Raw genomic sequence first — 21,483 nt, 5'->3', positions numbered from 1 at the left:
TGATATTGCACTATGTGGTTTGACCTGATAAGTATGGATATTTGCAGAAAAGTACCAGGGGTCACTACTCCTTCTTCCCTCTGTCCTGTGTCACCTCCAACCCCCCAGTGAGGAGTTGTACAGTCTGAAGGCGTGGGGGACAAAGGAGTTCTTGAATCTATTGGTCCGGCACTTGGGAAGCAGCAGTCTGTCACTGAACAGGCTCCTCTGGCTGCTGATGACGGCGTGTAGAGGGTGGCTGCTATCGTCCATGATGTCCAGCAGTTTGTTCAGTGTCCTCGCCTCTGCCACCGTCACCAGAGAGTCCAGCTTCATGCCGACCACAGAGCCGGCACGAATCGATTATTAAAATAATCATCACTTAATATATGAATCAATGTATTGTTAAATGGATCATGCAGACTCTAAAAGCCTATTTGTTAAAATAACAGTGAGCACTAATTAAGAACAAACTACAAAACAATATTTTGTTTTTAAAATTAAAAAAACATGGTCTGCATTCTGTTCTAGATACAACTCCTCTGGTGGCAGTTTTAGATTCATCTGGTTGAATTTCTGTAAAAAATAATAAATAAATAAATAAAACCAAATAAAGAATGTTTTTGATATTCAAATATTAATCAATGAATGTAAACCCCATTTCAGATCTATATGGAATTAAATTGAGTACAGAGGAGCTGGGATTTTCACATAATGACCTTTTAAGTATTTTTCATGGCTGCAGATGCACCACTTGCTGCAAATGATCGAGTATTCACTGTGGAAATGATGTCAATTTATCTTACGTTTTAAGATGCTAATATGCTAATAATTCCATAAAAAAGCAAAGGCTTCGTATTAGAAAAACTTATATGTTGATTATATGTGCATGTGTGAATGTATGTAAAAATTGATTGATTTAATAGTGTAATAATCAATATATTTATGTCTGTATTGTAAATATTTCCTACATTGTTTGCACTGTTTTGGAGCTGGCTTGATCACACTATGAAATGGTAATTCTATTGCCGCCTTGTCTGAACACCCACTTTGCAAACATGGGATACAGAAGGTCATGAAGGATGCACCGGACGTTTCCTTCAAATCTGGGGAAAAGGACGCATGTGGTGAATGCATTTGGAGGAGTCATTGAATTCAGACAGTCCCTGTTGCCATGCTATGATGCAATCAACCCACAAATCTGGCCTTCAAAGGATGCTGCCCCTGCTTTTAAAAATAAACATGTTTTGGTTCTTCTGAGTTATCAGAAGTAAGTTGCCTCTACATAATCACCCATACCAGGTAAGCCATCACAACCTTTTTTTACAAAATGAATGTTTTAATCCACCGTACTCAAGAATGCTCTTCTTAAGCGTACTTACTGTTTAAATAACGAAACAGCATAAAACATAACGCATGGTTTAGTCATTATCTAAGCAAGATGCTACAGATGCTAATGGAAGGATCAGAGGTAAATAAACTTGTTTGTGAGATTCATTTCATAATTCATAAATCCATAATATTTCGGAGACATTTCAGCTAACAACTTCTAGCTATAATAGGCTGTGATGTCCAACTTTAAAACAAGACAAAAACTGCTGTTTCCAAAACAACTGGTATATAAAATGTGTTTTTCTTCATTTCCTGTCTGAGGGTATGATGAAGAGTCAGGTAGAGCTCCTTTATGTCCTGATCATTATGAGTGGAGGATTTGCCCAAAGCCTGAAACCCCGCCGGAGCGTTTCCTTCTCAGGTGAGGCATCTTCGCAGCAGCAGTGAAATGTCCAGACCAGTGCAGAAGTATTCACATCCTGTGGACCTTTCCTCACTTCAGCAGGTTGTAAATAAAATCTCTAGTGCTTCATTGTGACTTTGAATGACAAAGCCAACACAAAGCACTGCATAAAATGGATAGAGTAATATGAGTGTAGAATGAAGATGCTGTCTACCCCCTCTTACTATGATATCTCTAAATAGAATGCAGAGAACTAAATGGTCTGATTTCTAAAGTAGCCTGAGGATAACGGTTGGATTCTTTCCCTCAGGTGTTAACCTGAAGCTGTTTAAGAAGCCTGACTTTGATGGTTTGAGCTCCCTGTTGGTGAGAAAGACATCGGTCTGCTCTTCATCGGAGCCAGAGGAAAGGTCATGACGCTCCGTTTGGATGACATCACTGAAAAGACCAGTGAGGTAGGAACTGGGCTTAAGTGGTGAAACATCAATGAAAATACACAAGAAGCAAAAGAGTATGGTGGAACGTTTTTTGAGTTACAAAGTCAATAATTAACTGTAAGAATTTGACTTAATTAGCCTGTCATGGGAGGAAAAAATGGGCATCATCATTATGTGCATTGATCAGAGCCAATCGATGATAATCTTTTCCTCATCTCCTCCAATCATCAAGCATCATGCCCTTGATAAGATCCAGCATCTCGTCTTCACCCGCTCCTTGGCCGAGTTTTGACCAGTCATTGTCTGATTCCATGTCCCAAATTCGATTCCAGCAATCTCATCTTGGAGGTTCTTGGTGCTTCTCCTCCCCCACCTTACGGAAGCACTTGTTCGGCAGGCTGCCCCGATGAACCTTCTCCCTCTTCCGTACTACGATCAGCAGGTATTTCCGACCTGTATTTCCAACATTGCCGCCCTTCTCCCCATTCAGGACTCCTCCCCGTCTCCTCTTTGGCCTCCTCCTCTTACTTCATTGGCATCTGGCTAGCGCTCCAAAAATCCTCCGATCCCCCTGCCAAATGCCACCGGGGCTCCCCTCATTCTCACCTGGTTTCAACCACCGCTCCATCTATTTTCTTCTGCTCTATCTATCCCAATCATAGGGTGAAACTTGATGCTTATTTGTCCCTTATCATAGACTTGCATATTAAGTACAGTTGTTCCATTTTTTTTAACATTATCACAAAGCTTCCATTTCTAATGCCACTTAAGTTCAATCTCAATCTGGTGTTTGCTTAGATTGGTCTGTTCTTGATACGACAATTCTCATCATTTTCACCCAAGCTGTTTCCTGTTCCTCCTGCGTCTCTGTCGGCCATCAAAGTTCCCTCTGCCCCTCCATTCCGCTGCTTCCTACTCCTGTCTGACATCAACTTCCAGCCCCCTCTAACCATGGATTGCAGCGGAAGAAGAGTTCAGGTCTTCAATAAAAACCCCATTTATACTAACTTTAATGACAGCTCTGGTTCATTTCCATTTTGTAATTTTCTTCATGTCTGCAGCCTGTTCAAGCAAGAACAACTTAAGTCAGTCTGTCCTCGCATCCATCCTGCATCCATCCTCATTCCAACCCATATCTGACCATTAACTCTCTTCTTCCCAAACCCCCCATTCTCATTGTACTCTGCTTCCATTCATTATGCCATTGCCCTCATAAAAATCACGGGTTGAGGTGCTTGGCTCGCCAAGGCCAATATTGCCAATATTGCATGGGCATGACCACAAAGAAGGTCATGCCCATGCACCCTTCTTTGTGGTACTTGCTGGGAGCAAAATGGGATAACTGTTTTTACTTCAAAGTCAGGCTCACCTTCAGGTGCAGGAGTAGTTCTTGCCACTTCAATAATGTCTCCCAAGCTCTCTGTTGGATTCTGCTCAACATCTCTAATCTACCCTCAGCCCTGGACCTGCTTGATGACTTCCTCCTCAATCATCCCCCTGCTGCTTCCCCTGGTATTAGGTATTCTCCAACGGTTGTTGAGTCATGTAGGGTTCCTTTGTCATATAGGGTTCCATTGTCCAAGGAGAAATTCATCAGCCAACCAGAGTTTCTAGGCTTCACCCGAGACTCTGAGTTCATGGCAGCCTCACTTCCGGCTGAAAAGCTGTCCCGCATCCATGAACTCTTAGTCTCATATCTCTTCCTTGTCATGAATTGTGGTTTTGACAAAGAGAAAACCGATTCAAATCCATTCTAATTGGCAAATATCATTTGCCAATAAAAACCTTTTAATACCTATTCTTTCTTTGTGTGTGTGTGTGTGTGTGTGTGTGTGTGTGTGTGTGTGTGTGTGTGTGTGTGTGTGTGTGTGTGTGTGTGAGTCTCTTAAGGTTGAACTTACTGCAGACTACCATATTTTCTAGACTATAAATCGCAATATTTTTCATAGTTTGGCCCGGGTGCGACTTATACTCCGGAGCGACTTATGTGTGAAATTAACAACACATTATTACATCATATCACATGTTATTTTCACACTAAACCACAAGAGGGCGCTCGAGGCCTGTGTGGATAATGTGTGTGGTAGAAGCTACCTCCGGATTTAGCGGAGGTAAATCTTCACCGAAGATGAAGATTTAGTGATTTGTATTGACACGGTTGGTTTGGTAATCTTGTTAGCATGTTATTTATGCTATAGTTATATGAATAACTCTTAATATGTTATGTTAATCTGCGACAGACTGGCGACCTGTCCAGGGTGACCCCGCCTCTCGCCCGGAGCGCAGCTGGAGAGGCACCAGCACCTCCCAACCCCGTTAGGGAGAAGGGTGCTCAGAAAATGGATGGATGTTATGTTAATAATCAGGCCTCAGTTCATTATGTGTCATGTAGCGTTAGCATACCGTACAATTATTCAGCCTGTTGTTGCCTCTATTCTTTTTATTTTAAATTGCCTTTCAAGATGACATGTCTGTTCTTGGTGTTGGTTTTTATCAAATAAATTTTCCCCCAAAATACGACTAATACTCCAGAGTGACTTATAGTTTGGAAAATATGGCAAATAATAAACCAAATTACCTCTGTTAGATATTTATGGTGTATCTTTACAAAAGATACACAATATCTTACACAATGCACCCCTTATGATAGATATTCCATCCATCCATTTTCTTACACCCTTGTCCCTAGTGGGGTTGGGAGGTGCAGGTGACTTTCTCCACCTAACGTTCCGGGCGAGAGGCGGGGTAACCCTGGCTAGGTTCCTAGTCTGTCGCAGGGCTACACAGAGACAGACAGGACAACACACACTCACACCTACGGAGAATGCCAGTCATGTTATTGGAGTGTGGGAGGAAACCGGAGTACCCGGAGAGAACCCATGCATGCACAGGGAGAACATCCAAACTCTGTGCAGAAAGACCCCGGGTCAGAAATCGAACCCAGGACCTTCAAGCTGCAAGGCAACAATGCTACCAACTTCACCACTGTGCACCCCTGATAGATATTCCTCTTTTTAGATTCATACCTAATGAAGGAATTTCGCATGCATCTCCTCATAAACATGTTGACTTCCTGATTTGTCTTTTTGTTAGATTAACTGGATGGTGACCTCTAGAGAAAAAGCTCTGTGTAAGGTGAAAGGCAGGAGCATCGAGGTACACTACAGCTCATTAAAATAAGGAAATGTCAAATGTTCTCCCTCATCTTAACATAGTCTGGAGAAATAGCTGTTCTTCTAACAGGAATGTGACAACTACATCACGATGATGCACACTCAGGATGATGGCAAAATTCTGGTTTGTGGAACCAAAGCATTCGACCCTACCTGCACACACCTGGTACGTTCCTCCAATGCCTAAGGCTGGAATTGTTGTCCTTCAGTATCAGAACCATTTATTGGGTATTTATTGTGTAGGAAGAATTAGAAGTATAGTTTCTAAATTATTATAAATACTGAATATTTTTCAGATGTTTCAGGAAGGAAAAGTGACCATGGAAGACAGTTTCCAGAATGGCAGGGGGAAAATTCCTTTTAAGCCCGATGAAAAGTTTGCTTCCCTGATGAATGGTTGGTACGATGATTTTTATCCCCATGCTTAAATACAATAGCAGAAAAGGTGAGAATCAGGTGAAATCTGCCAATTAATATTGATACTCATCACTAGGTTGCTCAGTTTGGTTTGTTTGACAGTTCGGTGTAAAAATTAATCGCATCAGCCGACGGTCATAAAAAATGTTTCGATTTTGGTATGCAATCCATTCGAGTTTACCAGGCTTTCAGGTGGGCAAACAGCCGTACTGTGTCCACGTGTAATTTATGTATTTTAAGGTTGTCGCATGAATCGCACAAGAAGCGGCTCCTTTGCCATGTGCACACAATCGTCTCTAAATCACACATGGATCATCTGATTGGCACCATTGTGGATATGTGTGACATTTGTTCACCTCTAAAGAGCCCAACAGCATAGAAATGTAATTTGACTGTGCTGCATCTCCAAGCTGCATTTCCAAGCTTTATCCATCAGCTATATCTCCTCGCTTCCTTGGCTGATCTGCGCCAGATTTTTTGTGCGTCGTTGGGGAGTGCTGCCGAATGCATATCATCCAGCGGATGGGCATGGGAACTGCACAAGAGCTTGTGGTGAGCGGTAGCAAATAGGCTGGAGCAGTCCTGAGGTGCGAGGGCTGCACAACGTTGCTTGCAGCTTTACTTACGATTCTGCCCCCCCACAGAGGGGTATTTTGGGGGGGTTTTGGGAACTTTATCATATTCAAAAACTCACCATATTCAAAATTTCACACTTACAACTTGTGTGAAATTTATGTACTTTCCAGTCGTCGCAAGAATCACACAAGAAACGACTCAACAGCACCACCTAGCAACTTTCAAAAGACACGCCGCTATGACCTTACTTCATCATAGAGACAAGAAATTTGGTACTATTGTAGACGCTCCCCAAGGTGCACAGATCATACAATTAATGTCATCTTGCAAGTCAGACAGGAAGTCAGCCATTTTTGATTGAAGTTCCAATTTTAACCCCATTTTGGCCATTTATATTCTCCACATTTGATCGAACTCCTTGGGATTTTGATCAATCGACTTCAGATTGTACAAAAGACAGCCAATTAAAAGTTATCAAAACGGTGAGTCTTTGACCAAGGGGCGTTATCAGAGATCAAAGTTCGTACTCACCATGAAACACGAAACTTTTATATCGTACACAAAGACTCAGAGGCACCAAACTTTCAGTGATTGATCATCAGGTGCACTACAATACCCAATGGTCAAATGATGACATCATATAGGCCACGACCCGTGAGAACAGGAAACTGTCATGTTTTACTGTGAACAGTCGCTATCTAACCCCTTTGATGTAATCAACATGAAACTGTGTCCAAAGACAAAAGACATGTTGGTGTGTTGTGGATTCCAGGCTTGACCAAAATCAATGAAGTAGGTGGGTATGGTGGTGTGGCAAAGTTACCTCTAACGCCATTGCCATACGTCTGGCTCCAAATTCCACAGTTTCGAGCCAAACTGAACCAAACTCACGAGGATGGGTCCTTATCCAACTCTCAACAGGAATCCATAACAATCGTTCTCTATAGCTCTCCCTAGAATATTTTAAATGATCAACCCTGTTGTGGATGAAACTATTTCCAAGCACTGTCCAGGTAGAATCACTCAATCAGGTTTATTCGTGTATTGTGCATCATACAGAGAGCTCATAAGACAATCAATAATCAAGCCAGTCTGGATGCATGGCTAATCCAGTTCACTCAGCTTGCTAAGCTCTGCAAGGCAGAGACAACATGTAAGTTTTTATACGATGATAAAGAAGGAGAACAAGGAGCAAGACGATCTGTTCCTTACGCAGCAGTTGAAAACAACCTTCCAACCTCGTACAAGTAACCCAAATAGTTCTTTTGGTAAGAGTTAAACATTTCCTATGAAATGACTAGCAGATGTGACCTTATTGTAATTTTTCCATGACAGCCCCGCATGCTGTCAAGGAAGCCTACTTTAACCTAGAATAATGAAACTTAGTGTATCTTGTCATGACCTACAAAAAAGTCTCTTGAAGCCATGGTTTAACCCAACAGGAAGTTGGATCACAGCCCTCATTTTCTTTTTTAGACGTATCTGATCAAGCTCATTCTACAGTTTTTCAGATATAGACTTCAGAATCACTCAGCACACTCTTGAGGCATTGAAGTTCAAAAGTTATCAAAAGATTTCTCATACATCAAAATATGTGGGTGTGGCTTAGTGTCAAAATTTGACTATTTTCTATTAAACATCAAGGTTCAATAACTTCCACCTGCAAGGTCACAGCAGCATCAGATTAACAATGTCTCACTACAGACTTGTCCTGATCACATTATGTTCAAGTGATGGCATCACCTTAGCCCCATTCACTTATAACAGGAAGTCACTTTTTTCTGCTGTATGTCTTACTTTCACTCCAGATTCATATGGATTTAATCCTGTGCCAACTGACATAGAATGACATAATGAACTCTACCTAAACATGGCTCATACTATCCAGAACAAGAGTTGTGATTTCAGTGGATCCCACTCATACTGAAAGAATGTTTTTGTAATGATTTGCTTCAGAAATTGTCAAACTTTTCCTCTGTTCTCAACAGGAAACTCGTTGTATACCGCTGGTTCTATAAACTTCCTGGGAACAGAAACATCTTTCCAAAGACATGGGAAGCCTTCCCTGAGTACTGAACAAATATGGTCTTGGCTCAATGGTGAGGTGGCCGCTTGACACAGTTAAAGGTTCTTTAACTATGAAATCTTGTCAAATATAACGATACATTTTAAATGATTTGTTATCAGAACCCACCATGATTTCCATTAAGTTTGCTGAAATCAGCAAACATTCAAACAACAACGAGGACGACAGCGTCTTCTTGTTCCTCACAGAGATCGAAAACAGAAATCAACGCAACAAGTTGCGACTGTCAACAGTTGCACGAGTGTGTAAAGTATGTCTCTAAATGTCAAACTTCCATTAAAACATCACATGAATCAGTATTAAAATCTGACATCTGTGCGGATTCAGAGTGACTTGGGAGGATTGAGAATTTTGCAGAAACAGTGGACTTCTTTTCTGAAAGCCCGTCTGGACTGCCCGTTTGGACATGAAGGTTCAGAGTCTGTGGTGCAGGATGTCTTTTTTCTCCAAGATGAAAATAACGTGACCGACAGCATCTTCTATGCAACATTCACCTTGAGCTCGTAAGTCAAGTCTCAGGTTTTCAATATGTAGGTTGTTGAAATGGTTTGTTTTCCATAAATCCAAATACATTAGCTTGTTTCCAGAAGAAGACTGGATATGAATATCACCTCACAACAATCATTGAGTATGTCCATATGTATCCTGAGCTATCTTGCAGACTGCTCCTTCCAGATGTTGCCAGGAATCTTGTCCTCCTCTAAAACATATCTCCAGTCCAATCCGCAGAATCTTGGTGTTTCTGTCTTAATTTCATTCTAAACGAAGATTGCTTGAGCATTTTGAAAATATTTTCTAATTTAGAAGTTAGAAGGAGGAAAACCTAACAGCAAAATAAAATCAGCAGAAACAATTCGCCAAACTAGTCAATATCTAGAACCTAGCGTAGAGCTGTCACGAGGTCACAGGGAGTCTTCACCCTATTGGGCTACATCCAGTGTTTTGCTGGTGCAATCAGCCCAATATTTTTGATGTCTCCCATTATAATTTAGTTTCTCTATTTTCTGGTTGGGATCAGGAACCGGTCACATTATGTTCAAGTGATGGCATCACCTTAGCCTCATTCACTTATGACAGGAAGTCACTTTTTGAAGAAAGGCTGAAGAAAGGCTCAGACTCTGATCCTCTCTGGTTCCGAACCAATTCTGCCTAAGAATTAACTGAGATTTCTGTATTTGTCACCATTTATAGAGCTGTGATGTTGTTTTCTTTCTGATGGTGTCGGGTTGAAAATAAAAACATCAGGTCCATGTCCGTTAACGGTCCGGACCAAATGCTTACCACACTTTGTCCAGAGGAGATCATTTTGGCTGAGGTCGAAAACTAATATCATGAATTTGTTTTTGTTTTTTTACTCTTTGCTCTTCCAAAATCCAATCATTCATCAGGAGCCATAAATATTGATGGCTACTGATGGTTTTCAGTCTCTGTTGGCTGTCTAAATTAATTTTGTCTGCTGAATAACAAGAGCATTAAAGTTAATTCATGGTCTTTTTTATTTTGGTTTTAATGTGACTAAGCTTCAGAGGCCCTAAAGAGGGCACTCCCAAGTGTGTCATATCCTTTAACCTTAGTTTTGAGGGTGTTTCCTAACATGTTACCTCCTTTAGTTTTGCAACAAGCTAAGACATAGAAGGAAAAAGCAGAATTATTTATTCTCAACTCAAGTTGAGAATAAATACTTTATTTATTTGACTAAATGGACCTGGAGCAAACATTTAAATATTCATTTAAATTAACAAATATTCATTTAAATGAAATTAAATGTTCATTTAATTTCATTGAGTTAATTTAAGCTTTTTCAATGTGTAACTGTTAAGTGATTGAACACAAAAAAGTAAGTTGTCATCACTAAACAACATGAATTAAGTGACATCAATATAAATAAGTCCATGAAATGAACTACAACCAAAATCCCTTTTTGGCAGCGTGCAGTGCTCCAAGTTAATGTTTTACTTGACCTGGTAGTGACAGCACTTATTTTGCAGGAAGCCGTCCAGTACCTGCAGTCAGTCTGCTGTCTGCGCCTACAAGCTGTCAGACATCCAGCAAGTTTACAGGGGGAACGTTATGTCCGCGACTGATTCTGGCAGCTGGGTGAGGTACACAGGAACAATATTTAGCACTTACCCTGGTTCGGTAAGCATGAAACCCAAACTCATATTAGATGGTAGTAAATAAAATGATTAGTCTCACATGATCTCTGATCTGTATTATCAGTGTATTAATGATGAAATGCGAAAGGAAAATGTAAGGACTTCTCATGACATCCCAGACTCGACCCTGATGTTTGTGAAGGACCACCCTCTGATGGAGCAAGCCGTGAAACCGATCAGTGGGAGGCCCCTGCTGGTCCGGTCTATGGTTCAGTTCTCAAGAATTGTTGTTGACAAAGTAACATCTCTGGATGGACAGCAGCACAACATCATGTTTATTAGCAACAGTAAGTAACTGGACCATAAATAATGACTTAACACATGTTGGCGTTGTTGGCAGGATCAGACTGGGCAATGGCTGTATTGACCAATGAACACGCAAATGCTACATGCAGTTTCACTCTGAACATAAGAGAGATGTGTGTGTGGTGTTTGTATACTTACACTGTAAAAAATTTACTGGGACACCATTCGGATTCCGGACTTCTGTGTCGCCTTCCTGGGCTTAGTATTCCCTTGTAGTTCTTCATCTGTTGCATTGCCTTCATCGTATGCGCTGCTCTCAGACAGTTCCTATAGCAACGTCGGTTGCTTCCTTTCACTGCTGTGGGCTGGTGGCTGGAACTTCCTTCTTGAACCCTGAGGTGTAGACCACTCGTCCAACGCCTTTTGCAGCCACTGCACGGTGAACTGATGATGGGAAGTTCCTCCTCCAGCCTCCTCTGGTTATCCCTTGTAGTGTCCGGATGGACCCGGTCGACGCTGGTCAGGCGATGGGCTGCGCTGATCCGGTTCTTCCCTGCTGAGGTCCCCCGTTAAGTCAATGGTCTCTGTTTCTTTATTCTTGGGTGCCGGGGCTCTGTTGGGGGCCCTGGTTGGTGGTTCAGCCGCATCCGAGTCGTCCGGTTCGATGTTCTGGGTTGGTCGTTGTTCTTTCTCCCTTCGCTTCCTGTAGGCTGCAAGTTACCCCAACACCTCTTCGCATTCTTGATATTTGTAGGTTCCTTTGGCGTATGTGTCCACCAGGATCCCATCTATCCCAGCTACTCTGGATGCTGTTTTCACTGTGCCATCATACTTCTCAGAGGCACTGTAGATAGTCATTATTTCTCCATCAGTCCAATTCCCAAGCAGGTCAGCTAGCCATTCTAGCCAGGCTTTGATTTCACTTTTCTTGCTGACTTCCACTGGGCTGCGGATAACACCCACCTGGGCACCACCGATCATTCTGGAGCAGTAGTAGATGCCTCGATCCCTCACTATAGCGATCATCGTGGCTTGAATATGGTCTTTTTTCTCGGTGAAGTGATGAGCGAAGAATGTCCGCTGATTTATCGTCGCCCAGTGTTCCAGCGCTTCTCCAAAGAGCATCAGCTTTACTGGAAGCTTCTTTAACATGGATTGGGAGAGAACAGACTGTTCTCCCCCTCCGTTCCAGCCATGTCTTTCCCGGCTGAAACGGGAAATGCTTGTGAGAACGATATTATTTGGTGCCAATATGCTTGCGCTTCCTCACTGGCACTCATCTTCATCTTTGTCTTCGAGTTGCCTGTCCCCAAAGCCTCTCTTGACATCATCGAGTAGGGATGGTTTCAGGCTGCAGTGGCTACTGGCTTCACTGTCTGGATCTGGTCATTTATCCTCAGTAGAAGCTTTCCCTCACCTGCACGCTGTACAGTTACTACAAGGGTTGTGACTGAAGGCCTATCAGTCACCACTAACTCTATTTCCTTAAAGTTGTAACACTAAGTGAGCTATTCAGATTCACACATCTGTTTTTACTGACTTAGAACGAAGGGCCCTCCTACTATTATTTGGAACCGCCCCACATTGGGCGCCATGAAGGTTATTATGCAATAGCCAGACCCGCCCTAATCCTCACAACTCCTCTGGGCTGACTACTGACCAGCTCTCTGTCTAACGGGTCCAGAAAGTTCCCGAAACCTGGGTATTACCCTGCAGAAGGTCTGAGAGGAACAATCTGTCTAAGCTGGTGTTGAGAGAGACTCGTCTAGCTCTAACTAACTACTATCCAGAAGTTATGACCCTTTTCAGTTAAGGAGCAATCAGTTGAGTAGCCCTCGCAACTGCATAACCCCAATAACCACTCTTGTTAACAGTAGCCCTCTCTCTAAGAATTACAAGCGCTTGTTACCGACTAGAATATCTTTACTGACTTTGTGAGTCCCAGGGTCATTATTTTATATGTCAACTAAAGGAAAGTCCGAAGCCACCACTTTTCTAGAACCATGAGCATGAATTTTACATTAAGTAGAAGAACCGATATTAATAAGATGACTCAATTAAATTCACTGTCCACAAACCTCAATAGAATTTATATATATATATTTATTTATTTGAGCAAGCTTTAAGCAGGAGTAAATGGCAAACAGATTAATATTCAATGATTATAAGTTTAAAGATTAAAATTTTAAATTTGTATAAAATCAACGTAAACTTCTCCTAACACCTTTCCCAAACAGTGCCATCAATTTATTAAAAGGCTTTTGGGGTGCAGGCAACTCATACCCAGATGACAGGGGATCTCAGCAACAGAAGTGTCAATGTCCTTGGGCAGAATCTTGTCTTGGTACAACGAATCCTCATCTGAACAGGAACAAAGCAGAGTTGGTAGTTATCTTTCAAACGTCCCAAATCTTCATGACTTTTGTGATCTTTGTCCAGTCCCCAAGTCCGTTGCAGCAATTCTTGAGATCTCTTTTGGGTTGAGTGTGGAGCTCCAATCGAATTAAGAACCAGAGTTGTTGGGCGTCAGGTCCTGTCTTTCCTTCCAGCGAAGTGTAGATTATCTTCCCTCTTGGTCCGGCGAAGCTCCCTTGGTTTTTCTTGGCCCGCTGTTGCTCCTTCCACTTGCCGGAGATGAAGAACCCGGTTCCTTAGTCCTTCGGGTATTTATACTTTACTCTCCCATTATTGTGTACGGGGAGCAGATCACTTCATTTCCCAGAAATGTAATTACCTCATACCAGGCACCATGCTCTTCCATATATGGTCATCATTTGCTGCCTTCTGCTCCGGTGTAATTACATTTTAGGCTTCTGGTTAATGTCTGAGAACGGCCCTTCCGCTCGTTATCGGAACATGTCCAAGCTCGCCTTTTGCACCCACAGTTTATCCCTACACTTTCATTTACTTCGATTTTAGTCTTTTATATAATATACAGACATGTAATTCATCAACATGATAATTTCTAATACATTTCTTCAATCATTACTTCTTAGGACTCATTATTTTTGATTCATTATGATTATACTTCATTGTTCAACTGGTTTATATAATTTTCAACAATCAACTAACAATCAACTTCAGAACTTACTTTATAATCATCAATATTTTGACTTACTACATGATACATTGACATAATACATTTTTCTATAATCAACATTGAATCATCATACAAGATTACTTCAGTCTCTCAGGCCTGATATGATTTGTTTTCTGCATGGACCCTGGACAGATCTCACCTCCTCATATCAGTTTTCACGACAACTTACACTGTAAAAATTTACCAACAATACTTTCATTTATTTAGCTAGTCATAAAGGAAAAAATCTATTTTCATTAGGTTATACATGCATAAATTGACATGGTTTGATTTAACTTGCGGACCCACATGCAGGAACCACACACTGGATAGAAAGGCAAGTGATTTATTTACAACAAGACAAATAAAATTCAGTTCTCTGGACTTCGATAGGCGGCGAGTGTCGCTCGACCAGGTTGGCCTGAAACGAGAGCTGAATTATAACGGGTTCAGAGTGTGAGTTCGGAGGAGGAATCAGGAGCTAGCTTACATTGGTGCGGATTTTCCAGAGCTTACGGGTGAGGCGTCAGGATCCAACGTGAGGGTGTGCAGCGGTGCCGGAGTGAGTGCGGGGCGTTATCTCGGGTGGTTGGAACAGGATGGAGTCAGTGGAAACGGCGGAGCAGGCAGGCAATGTCAGGAGCTTCTTGAAACGAGAACACAAAAAAGTCATGGAAACGAACAGGACACGGAGAATAAGTAACTTCGAGTTACACAACAAGGTTCAGGAAACAAGTTTTCAACAGGTGAGGCCAGAGTGACTACCGGTAGCGTTAACCATCTAGCGATGACTGGAGGATTCTGCCGCTCCTATATTCCAGCACGCTGATGAGGCAAATCAGCGTCACCTGCGCTGGCTCCACAGGCTCCTCACGAAGATCCTCGCTGAAAGAAGATGTAACACTCCCACTCACACTCTCATGCACACGCTCTCACAACCAGAATCCTGACATAAATGTCATGGTTCCAGATTAAATATTTAGTTCACAAACTAAATATGTAACTTGCAAAACACACCTTTAATTAGATAGCTAACTATTTTGCTAAATAAACCAAATCATATTTATCAGCATTCTTTGTAACTTTACACATGTTACCCTGTAGAAACCAGAGTTAACCTCTGGTTCTGTCCTTCAGACTCTGGTTGGCTGCAGAAGGCGGTGTGGTCTGGTGATGATGGAGGGCGAATCATTGAGGAGTTGCAGCTGTTTCAGGATCCTCAGCCCATTCGCTTCCTTCAGCTCTCCTCTAGAAGTGTAGGTTACAGCTACATGTCTGTAGACTAAATGGACCTGGAGCTAACCTTTGAACTCTGATGATCTGCAGGGTCAGCTGTACAGTGCAACTAGAACTGCTGTTGCTCAGCTCAGTGTGAGGGACTGCAGCCGCTACACATCCTGTGCCGACTGCCTTACAGCCAGAGATCCATACTGTGGCTGGGACCGTCTCAGAGGCCTGTGTGCTGCTGTTGCTGGTGCTTCAAACCTCTCCATGTATGTCACACTAACTAAGACATGTTCACTGTGTGCTACATTTATAATCAGAGGATTGAATTCATTTGTTGCAGGATCCAGAACCTCACTGATGGTGATGTTGGAATCTGCCCAAACTCTCATTGCAAGTATTCCCCACATAAAGCTCTTACACACCTTTACCTTAGTGAGGAGAGTAGTAGGAGAATTTTTATGGCTGCTTTGGCTTCTCCCACAGGGTCAACGAAGAGTATCGACATCCACCTCACAGTTGACGTGGCACAGTTCCTCCCCTGCTCCCCTGACACCAATCTCCCCATCAGCTGGAGCTTCTCTGGTAACATCCTTGAGCCCGGTCCCCGACACATTCTGCTCAGCCAGGGACTCGTTTTAACACCTTCCTTCACTGATGAAGGCCTTTACACCTGTGAGACAGTGGAAGTAGTTAAAGGCAGAGAGCACAGGATGGCCGTGATCTTGTACAACATTAAGGTTTCAGAGGGTGGGGGAGTTCAGGCTATAATTATGTACATTTTAGTTTTTGTTTGTGTTTTGTGTTTCATGCTCATCATTTACATGCGCTGGAAGCAGAAAGCTCAAAACCATGTTGGCAGTACCAGAGTGAGTTATCCCAGAACTGAGCAACTAGAGTTGAAGTTTCAGATTTCTGGTCCGAAGAACAAGAACCAGATTTCTGGTCCTAAGAACAAGAACCAGATTTCTCGTCCTGGTACTAATAAAACCAAACCAACTGGGGTGGAAAAGAGGCCAAAATCTACTGTTTAAAACAAATTTGTAGTTGGATATAGTTACACTTTGTGCATCACTGCCATCAACTCTAAAAATAAATGACGAAAATGATTAACGTGTGGTTATCTATGCTTGCAACTTGCACTGAAACTATTAATTTTAAAAATCGATCATTGAAATAATTGTCACCTTGTTCATTAATCGATTAATTAGTATACACACTTTTATATAGGCACACAATACAGTAATTCATCCATAACTGTACAAAATTATTTATATTTTGTATTTAAGATAACACTAAAAATTCTTTTGTTGCACTGTTCTACACAGATCTCTTGAGGCAGTTTTAGCTTCATCTGGTTCCAATTTTATTAAAAAAATCAATAATCACCAGATTCCTCTGCACTTTATTTTAGTTATTTTTAAAATCTGAATACATCTAGTTTATTAAGTAAATTTTATCACCATTGTGATTGATAGATATTTTCTCAACTTACATAAAAGAGAACCAGAGAACATTTATAAGATTTTCTATCAAACCTTTTGCAAAAGTGAGTAGACAGAGAAACTCCTCTTTCAAACAACTCAACATGTGTTCTGACTCTGCTTCAGCACTTGTCTTCTTTATTAACAGAAACCAAAGCAGGAGTGAAAGGAATGTGGGGGTAATAAATCAAAAAGGGAGCCATTCTGAAAACAAGAAAGGAAGTACACAGGAACTAACGTCCTACACACAGGTAGTTTCACAAGTAAGGAGTAGATGGGGCAACAGCTGCAAGGTTAAGAAAAAGCAAGTTTTCTTTTTCACACGGGTCATCAAATTCACTAAACCTTTAATGAAAAACTAGTAAAACTACTAATCTAAGAATGTTAAGAAACTTATTAATTTTATCCTTTCCTTCCGGTTTATAATTTTTACATAAAAGCTATGCAGATCTAAGAAAAGGGAAAATAGAATACACATATATATTATGTTGCTGGGAAAAACACATGCTATATAAAAAGGATCATAATGCATGAAAGAAACGGTAAGAAAACAAATGCATTTTTCATGACGAGCATCACTTTTTTCACATGGTCAGTGTAGGACTCATTTAGCAAATGATTTAATCTGTTTATTAATTACTACATTATATGTTTTTGTTTTTGAAAAACTTTATATCTTCATTCTTCTGGAGCCATACGTAGTCCTCATCTGTGTCAGAGGTCACCCTGACCAACTGATAGCTGATCAGACCAGGACTAAAAGCTTTTAACATCATGCTACAAAGACATGGAATGATGCAAGTTGTGAACAGGCAGGTCATGATCAGTACAGTCAAGATGGGTGTTCCAATCTTTAACAAAAGCTGCCACCAGAGTCCGGAGGTGAGCCAAGAAATAAAGTCTAAAGGCTGTAATCCCTGAGTTGCACTGTCCATATAGTTCTTAAGCTCGTCCAATTTATGCAGGGCGTCATGAACATCTCCACCAGCTCATGTCTGTCAGGGACAAATGTGCAGCTCTTGGAGCCTATGATCTTGGAGACCTCGTTGAGAGGCTGTGAGAAAATCTAGCACAACCCAGTTTTGCAGGACCATGTTTCTCAACGCAGTCAGCTCTTTTGCGGTGTCATTGGCTAAGTGGTATGTGTTGTTGATGAGACGCAGCAGGACACACCTGTTGATCTTAACATGGTCTCAAACTTCAGTTCCTCCCACCCATGAGAATAGGCCTTGCACAAACTTTTCTTTGCCACCCCAGATCCTGAATTTCCAAGGAACTCCAGTTTTTGTAGTACGGCCTCCCCATATTTGGCCTTTTGGCATGACGTGCCTCCTGCAGAGTCCATGACTGTGAGGGTCCTGAACCATTTTCAGGAAAGTCACTGGGTTGGAGAGGGGAACCAGAGCGCACAGTCCTCCTCAATTCCAGGGAATAGAAGCATAAGGAGTGTGTCCACATAGAAAGTATCAGTGTGCCATTGTTCTGGACCCTCTGTTCCCTGGAACGATGATGCTGCAGATGGTGAAACTTTGACGGTACCTGTGCATACACACATAGCAGTTGGTGCAGTAGTCATGTGGATGAGTCTGGGGAGAGGATGTGTCTGCTTCTCTCCTTATCCTATAAGAGCGAGACTGCTCTTATAGCTGTCCCACTCCAAAACAGTTGGCATGCTGCAGTCACAAACACAGTACAGGGCCCACCTGGAATGGGCATGCCATTGCTACTCAGATTACAGAGATGTCAGGACTCACAGTCTAACAGAGCGAGGATTTGTTGGATTCTTCACTGATAATGAGACAACTCACATCTATACTGTGAATTCCCTTTGAAGTCAGACTTCCCAATCACGCAAATCTTTTGGCGCAAAACTCTCTGCAACTTTCAGTGACTGAGATGTTTCCAGCTGGGTCTTTCAGCAATCTTTACAGCAGTTGGAGTAGTTATCAGTACTTGCAATGGTCCCTCCCACTATTGACTGGCCCAGCTCTTCCTTTTTATGACTTGATATACACCCAGTCTCCTGGCTTAGTGGGAGTGGTTTCTTTGGGAGAGCATAATCAAGGGCAGTAATTTTGCATTTGACACCTTTCTGTTTCAGAGTCCTAATCATATAATCTGCCAATGTTTGCTCTTCATCTGCTTTCTGCAAATCTGCAGAATATCTCAGCAACCTGTAAGGTCTTCCATGAATTATTTTAAATGGTGTTAATCCTTCCTTTGTGGGTGTCATTTTCATGTGCAACTTAACCTAATCTAAACATTCTGGCTATGGTCTGTTTGTTGTTTCCATACATTTTGTCAATCTGCTTTTCACAATAAATAGTTTGTGGTATCCCATGTGTTGGAATAATAGTTTTACATATAGCTTTAGGTACTGTCAAAGTATCTGTGTGCTTTTCTGAGACTATTTCAACACATTTAGAAAATGAATCAATCATTACCAAACAAAATTTATATGGTCCACTTTGTGAAAGTTCAATAAAATCCATGTGCATTGTCTGGAACGGATAAGAGGCTTTTGGGAATTTTTTAGGTAAGAATTTTAAATTTAAACTTTTTTTAAATCATATGTGTTAGCAAAGTAATCGCATAATGTGTCAACATGGAAGCAACAGCAAAAATTGCTGCCGCCTTATAGGGATTTATTATTTAGCTGGAAATTTTGTATCATCATTCACTGGTGCCTCTTTAGATATCCACATTTATTTTCTTGCTGTTGGAGTATTATCCTGCATGTCAGCTAGAATAATTTCATCTATTATTTGTTCTTCATCTTGTTCTAGGTAGTGTCCTGTTCCTTCTTGTTCTGGGAAGTTTCCAGTTTCATGTTGTCTTCTTTTAACATTTGATCAGCTAACTTATTTTATTATAGAACCTCATCCTTTCTTGTGGTATGTACTGCACACTTACAAATTGCAAGTTTTAGCTGGATATTGTATTGCTTGTAGGAGGGCTGTTAGCAAATAGGCATTTTGTTAAAGATCTTACATGTGGATGTTGTGAAATTCATCAAGGTGTCACAAGTTGCGGTATAGATGATCAGACAAATGCTGAGGGCCCAGGTTGAGAAGATGAAAAGATGGTTTAATGTAGATTTAAACAACAATCCAAAACCAAATGATCCAGGCAGCACATCTGAGCAGAAGCCAGGGCTCAACACTGGTAGCAACTGGAAGATAAGTAGACAGTTGGACTGAAACAAAAACAAGACAACATACGAACAGACCAGGAATAAAGGACACAGGGGGGTTAAATACACTAAGGGTAATCATGGAAACAAGACACAACTGAGAGGAGACAGGATGACACAGAGAACTCAAAATAAACCCACAGAAAAACACAAGACATGACACAAAGTGGAACACCAAAAATCTCAAAGCCTCTAATTCAAAATGTCTTTATGAATTTAATAATAATCTATTAGTCAAACCTAGATCAAAGGTTTTAAACTTTAGTGTAGAAAATATTAATTTTCTTCATAATCATCAGTTTGGAATAACTAGTTAGTTAAAATAGCAACGTTTCTTTTAACCTTGCATTTCAGATCAGCTGACAATGTATTTTTTTATTATTAAATAATAATTTGATCAGTTATTCAGTTGTTGAGTATGGTCTATTCTCATAATCATACTCGTGTCCATCAACATAAATTGACATAAACAGAAACATAAAAATTGATCAGATTTTCAGTCACAAATTTTCAGTTCGCTTTTTATTGTTTCTCTTTGCTCAAATTGTTATCAAATTTTCTGAAGGTCCAAGAATTTTCAATATTTGTTAACATAGTAAATGTATAAATATTTATCTTTAGTTGTCAGGTTCCTGTTTTAGGTAATGTGTACATTTTAAAAGCGCTATCTCAGACATGTTAGAATCCAGCAGCAACTGAATTTCCTGCTGCTGGAACACTTCACCCATTTCAATAAAATTTATTCATGTAAAGAATTAAACTCTAAATTAACTGTTCAATTTAACTGCAACAAAGGGTTAGGGAGGGATATCATCTCGGCCATGGCAAGTCAGGTTTGAGTTGAGTTCAGAGGTCAGACGCATCGCAGTGAGGCTCAGACAGAGGTAAAGGAAAGAAGCAAATAGGAATAGATAAGAGTTTCTTTTCTTCTGTTTTTTATTTATTTCTAAATCTATTATTTATATTTTTTGCATTGCTTTGTGTTGGTTTGACATTCAAAGTCACAATGAAACACTAGAGTTTGTGTTTACAACCTGCCAAAATGAGGAAAAGTGTACAGGGTATGAATACTTCTGCACTGGTCTGGACATTTCACTGCTGCTGCAGAGATGCCTCACCTGAGAAGAAAACGCTCTGGCGGGGTTTCAGGCTTCACAACCTCCACTCATAATGATCAGGACATAAAGGAGCGCTACCTGAGCACAAATATGTTCAAGAAGTGTATTATCAAACATAGTTAATTAAGACATTTATCCATCCATTCAAGAATGGAAGATAAGCTTTCATTGTCTTCTGCGTATCCGGGGTCGGGTCGCGGGGGTAGCAGCTTCAGAAGGGAGGCCCAGACTTCCCTCTCCCCAGCTACTTCTTCCAGCTCTTCCAGGGGAACCCCAAGGCTAGCCAAAAGACATGGTCCCTCCAGCGTGTCCTGGGTCTTCCCCGGGGCCTGCTCCCGATGGGACGTGCCCGGACAGCTCACCAGGGAGGCTCCCAGGAGGCATCCTGACCAGATGCCCGAGCCACCTGAGCCGGCTCCTCTCGACGTGAAGGAGTAGCGACTCCCCCAGATGACTGAGCTGATCACCCTATCTCTAAGGGAGAGCCCAGCCACCCTACAGAGAAAACCCATTTCGACTGCTTGTATCCGGGGTCTCGTTCTTTTGGTCATGACCCAAAGCTCAGGAGCATAGACATTTA

General features: G+C 41.4%; 1 protein-coding gene across 1 annotated transcript; it reads left to right on the top strand.

The window, feature by feature from the left end:
* The first annotated feature begins 1,193 nt into the window (after positions 1–1,193).
* LOC129374652 (semaphorin-4E-like) lies at positions 1,194–21,341 on the top strand. The gene is made up of 15 exons (XM_055053170.1): positions 1,194–1,281; positions 1,633–1,732; positions 2,025–2,169; positions 5,245–5,307; positions 5,395–5,490; positions 5,621–5,720; positions 8,306–8,416; positions 8,505–8,653; positions 8,731–8,906; positions 10,392–10,542; positions 10,624–10,846; positions 15,022–15,140; positions 15,211–15,377; positions 15,452–15,858; positions 21,148–21,341. Exons 3-15 carry the CDS (start codon positions 2,128–2,130, stop codon positions 21,339–21,341), a joined length of 1,998 nt encoding a protein of 665 aa, XP_054909145.1. The 5' UTR covers positions 1,194–1,281; positions 1,633–1,732; positions 2,025–2,127.
* The last annotated feature ends 142 nt before the right edge of the window (positions 21,342–21,483 follow it).

This window comes from Poeciliopsis prolifica, unplaced genomic scaffold (genome assembly GCF_027474105.1).
Source record: "Poeciliopsis prolifica strain line A6 unplaced genomic scaffold, Auburn_PproV2 SCAFFOLD037, whole genome shotgun sequence".
In the NCBI taxonomy this organism is placed as follows: Eukaryota; Metazoa; Chordata; class Actinopteri; order Cyprinodontiformes; family Poeciliidae; genus Poeciliopsis; species Poeciliopsis prolifica.
Note: the sequence above shows the minus strand (reverse complement) of the source record. Positions and strands in the feature narration are given on the sequence as shown.

What these genes read in the sequence shown, in the direction of transcription:
- LOC129374652 (XM_055053170.1), top strand. Translation starts at nt 2,128, where the DNA reads ATGACGCTCCGTTTGGATGACATCACTGAAAAGACCAGTGAG. An exon ending in CATCATGTTTATTAGCAACA is followed by an intron (nt 10,847 to 15,021) that starts GTAAGTAACTGG and finishes TCTGTCCTTCAG; the next exon opens with ACTCTGGTTGGCTGCAGAAG. An exon ending in CAACATTAAGGTTTCAGAGG is followed by an intron (nt 15,859 to 21,147) that starts GTGGGGGAGTTC and finishes CCCTCTCCCCAG; the next exon opens with CTACTTCTTCCAGCTCTTCC.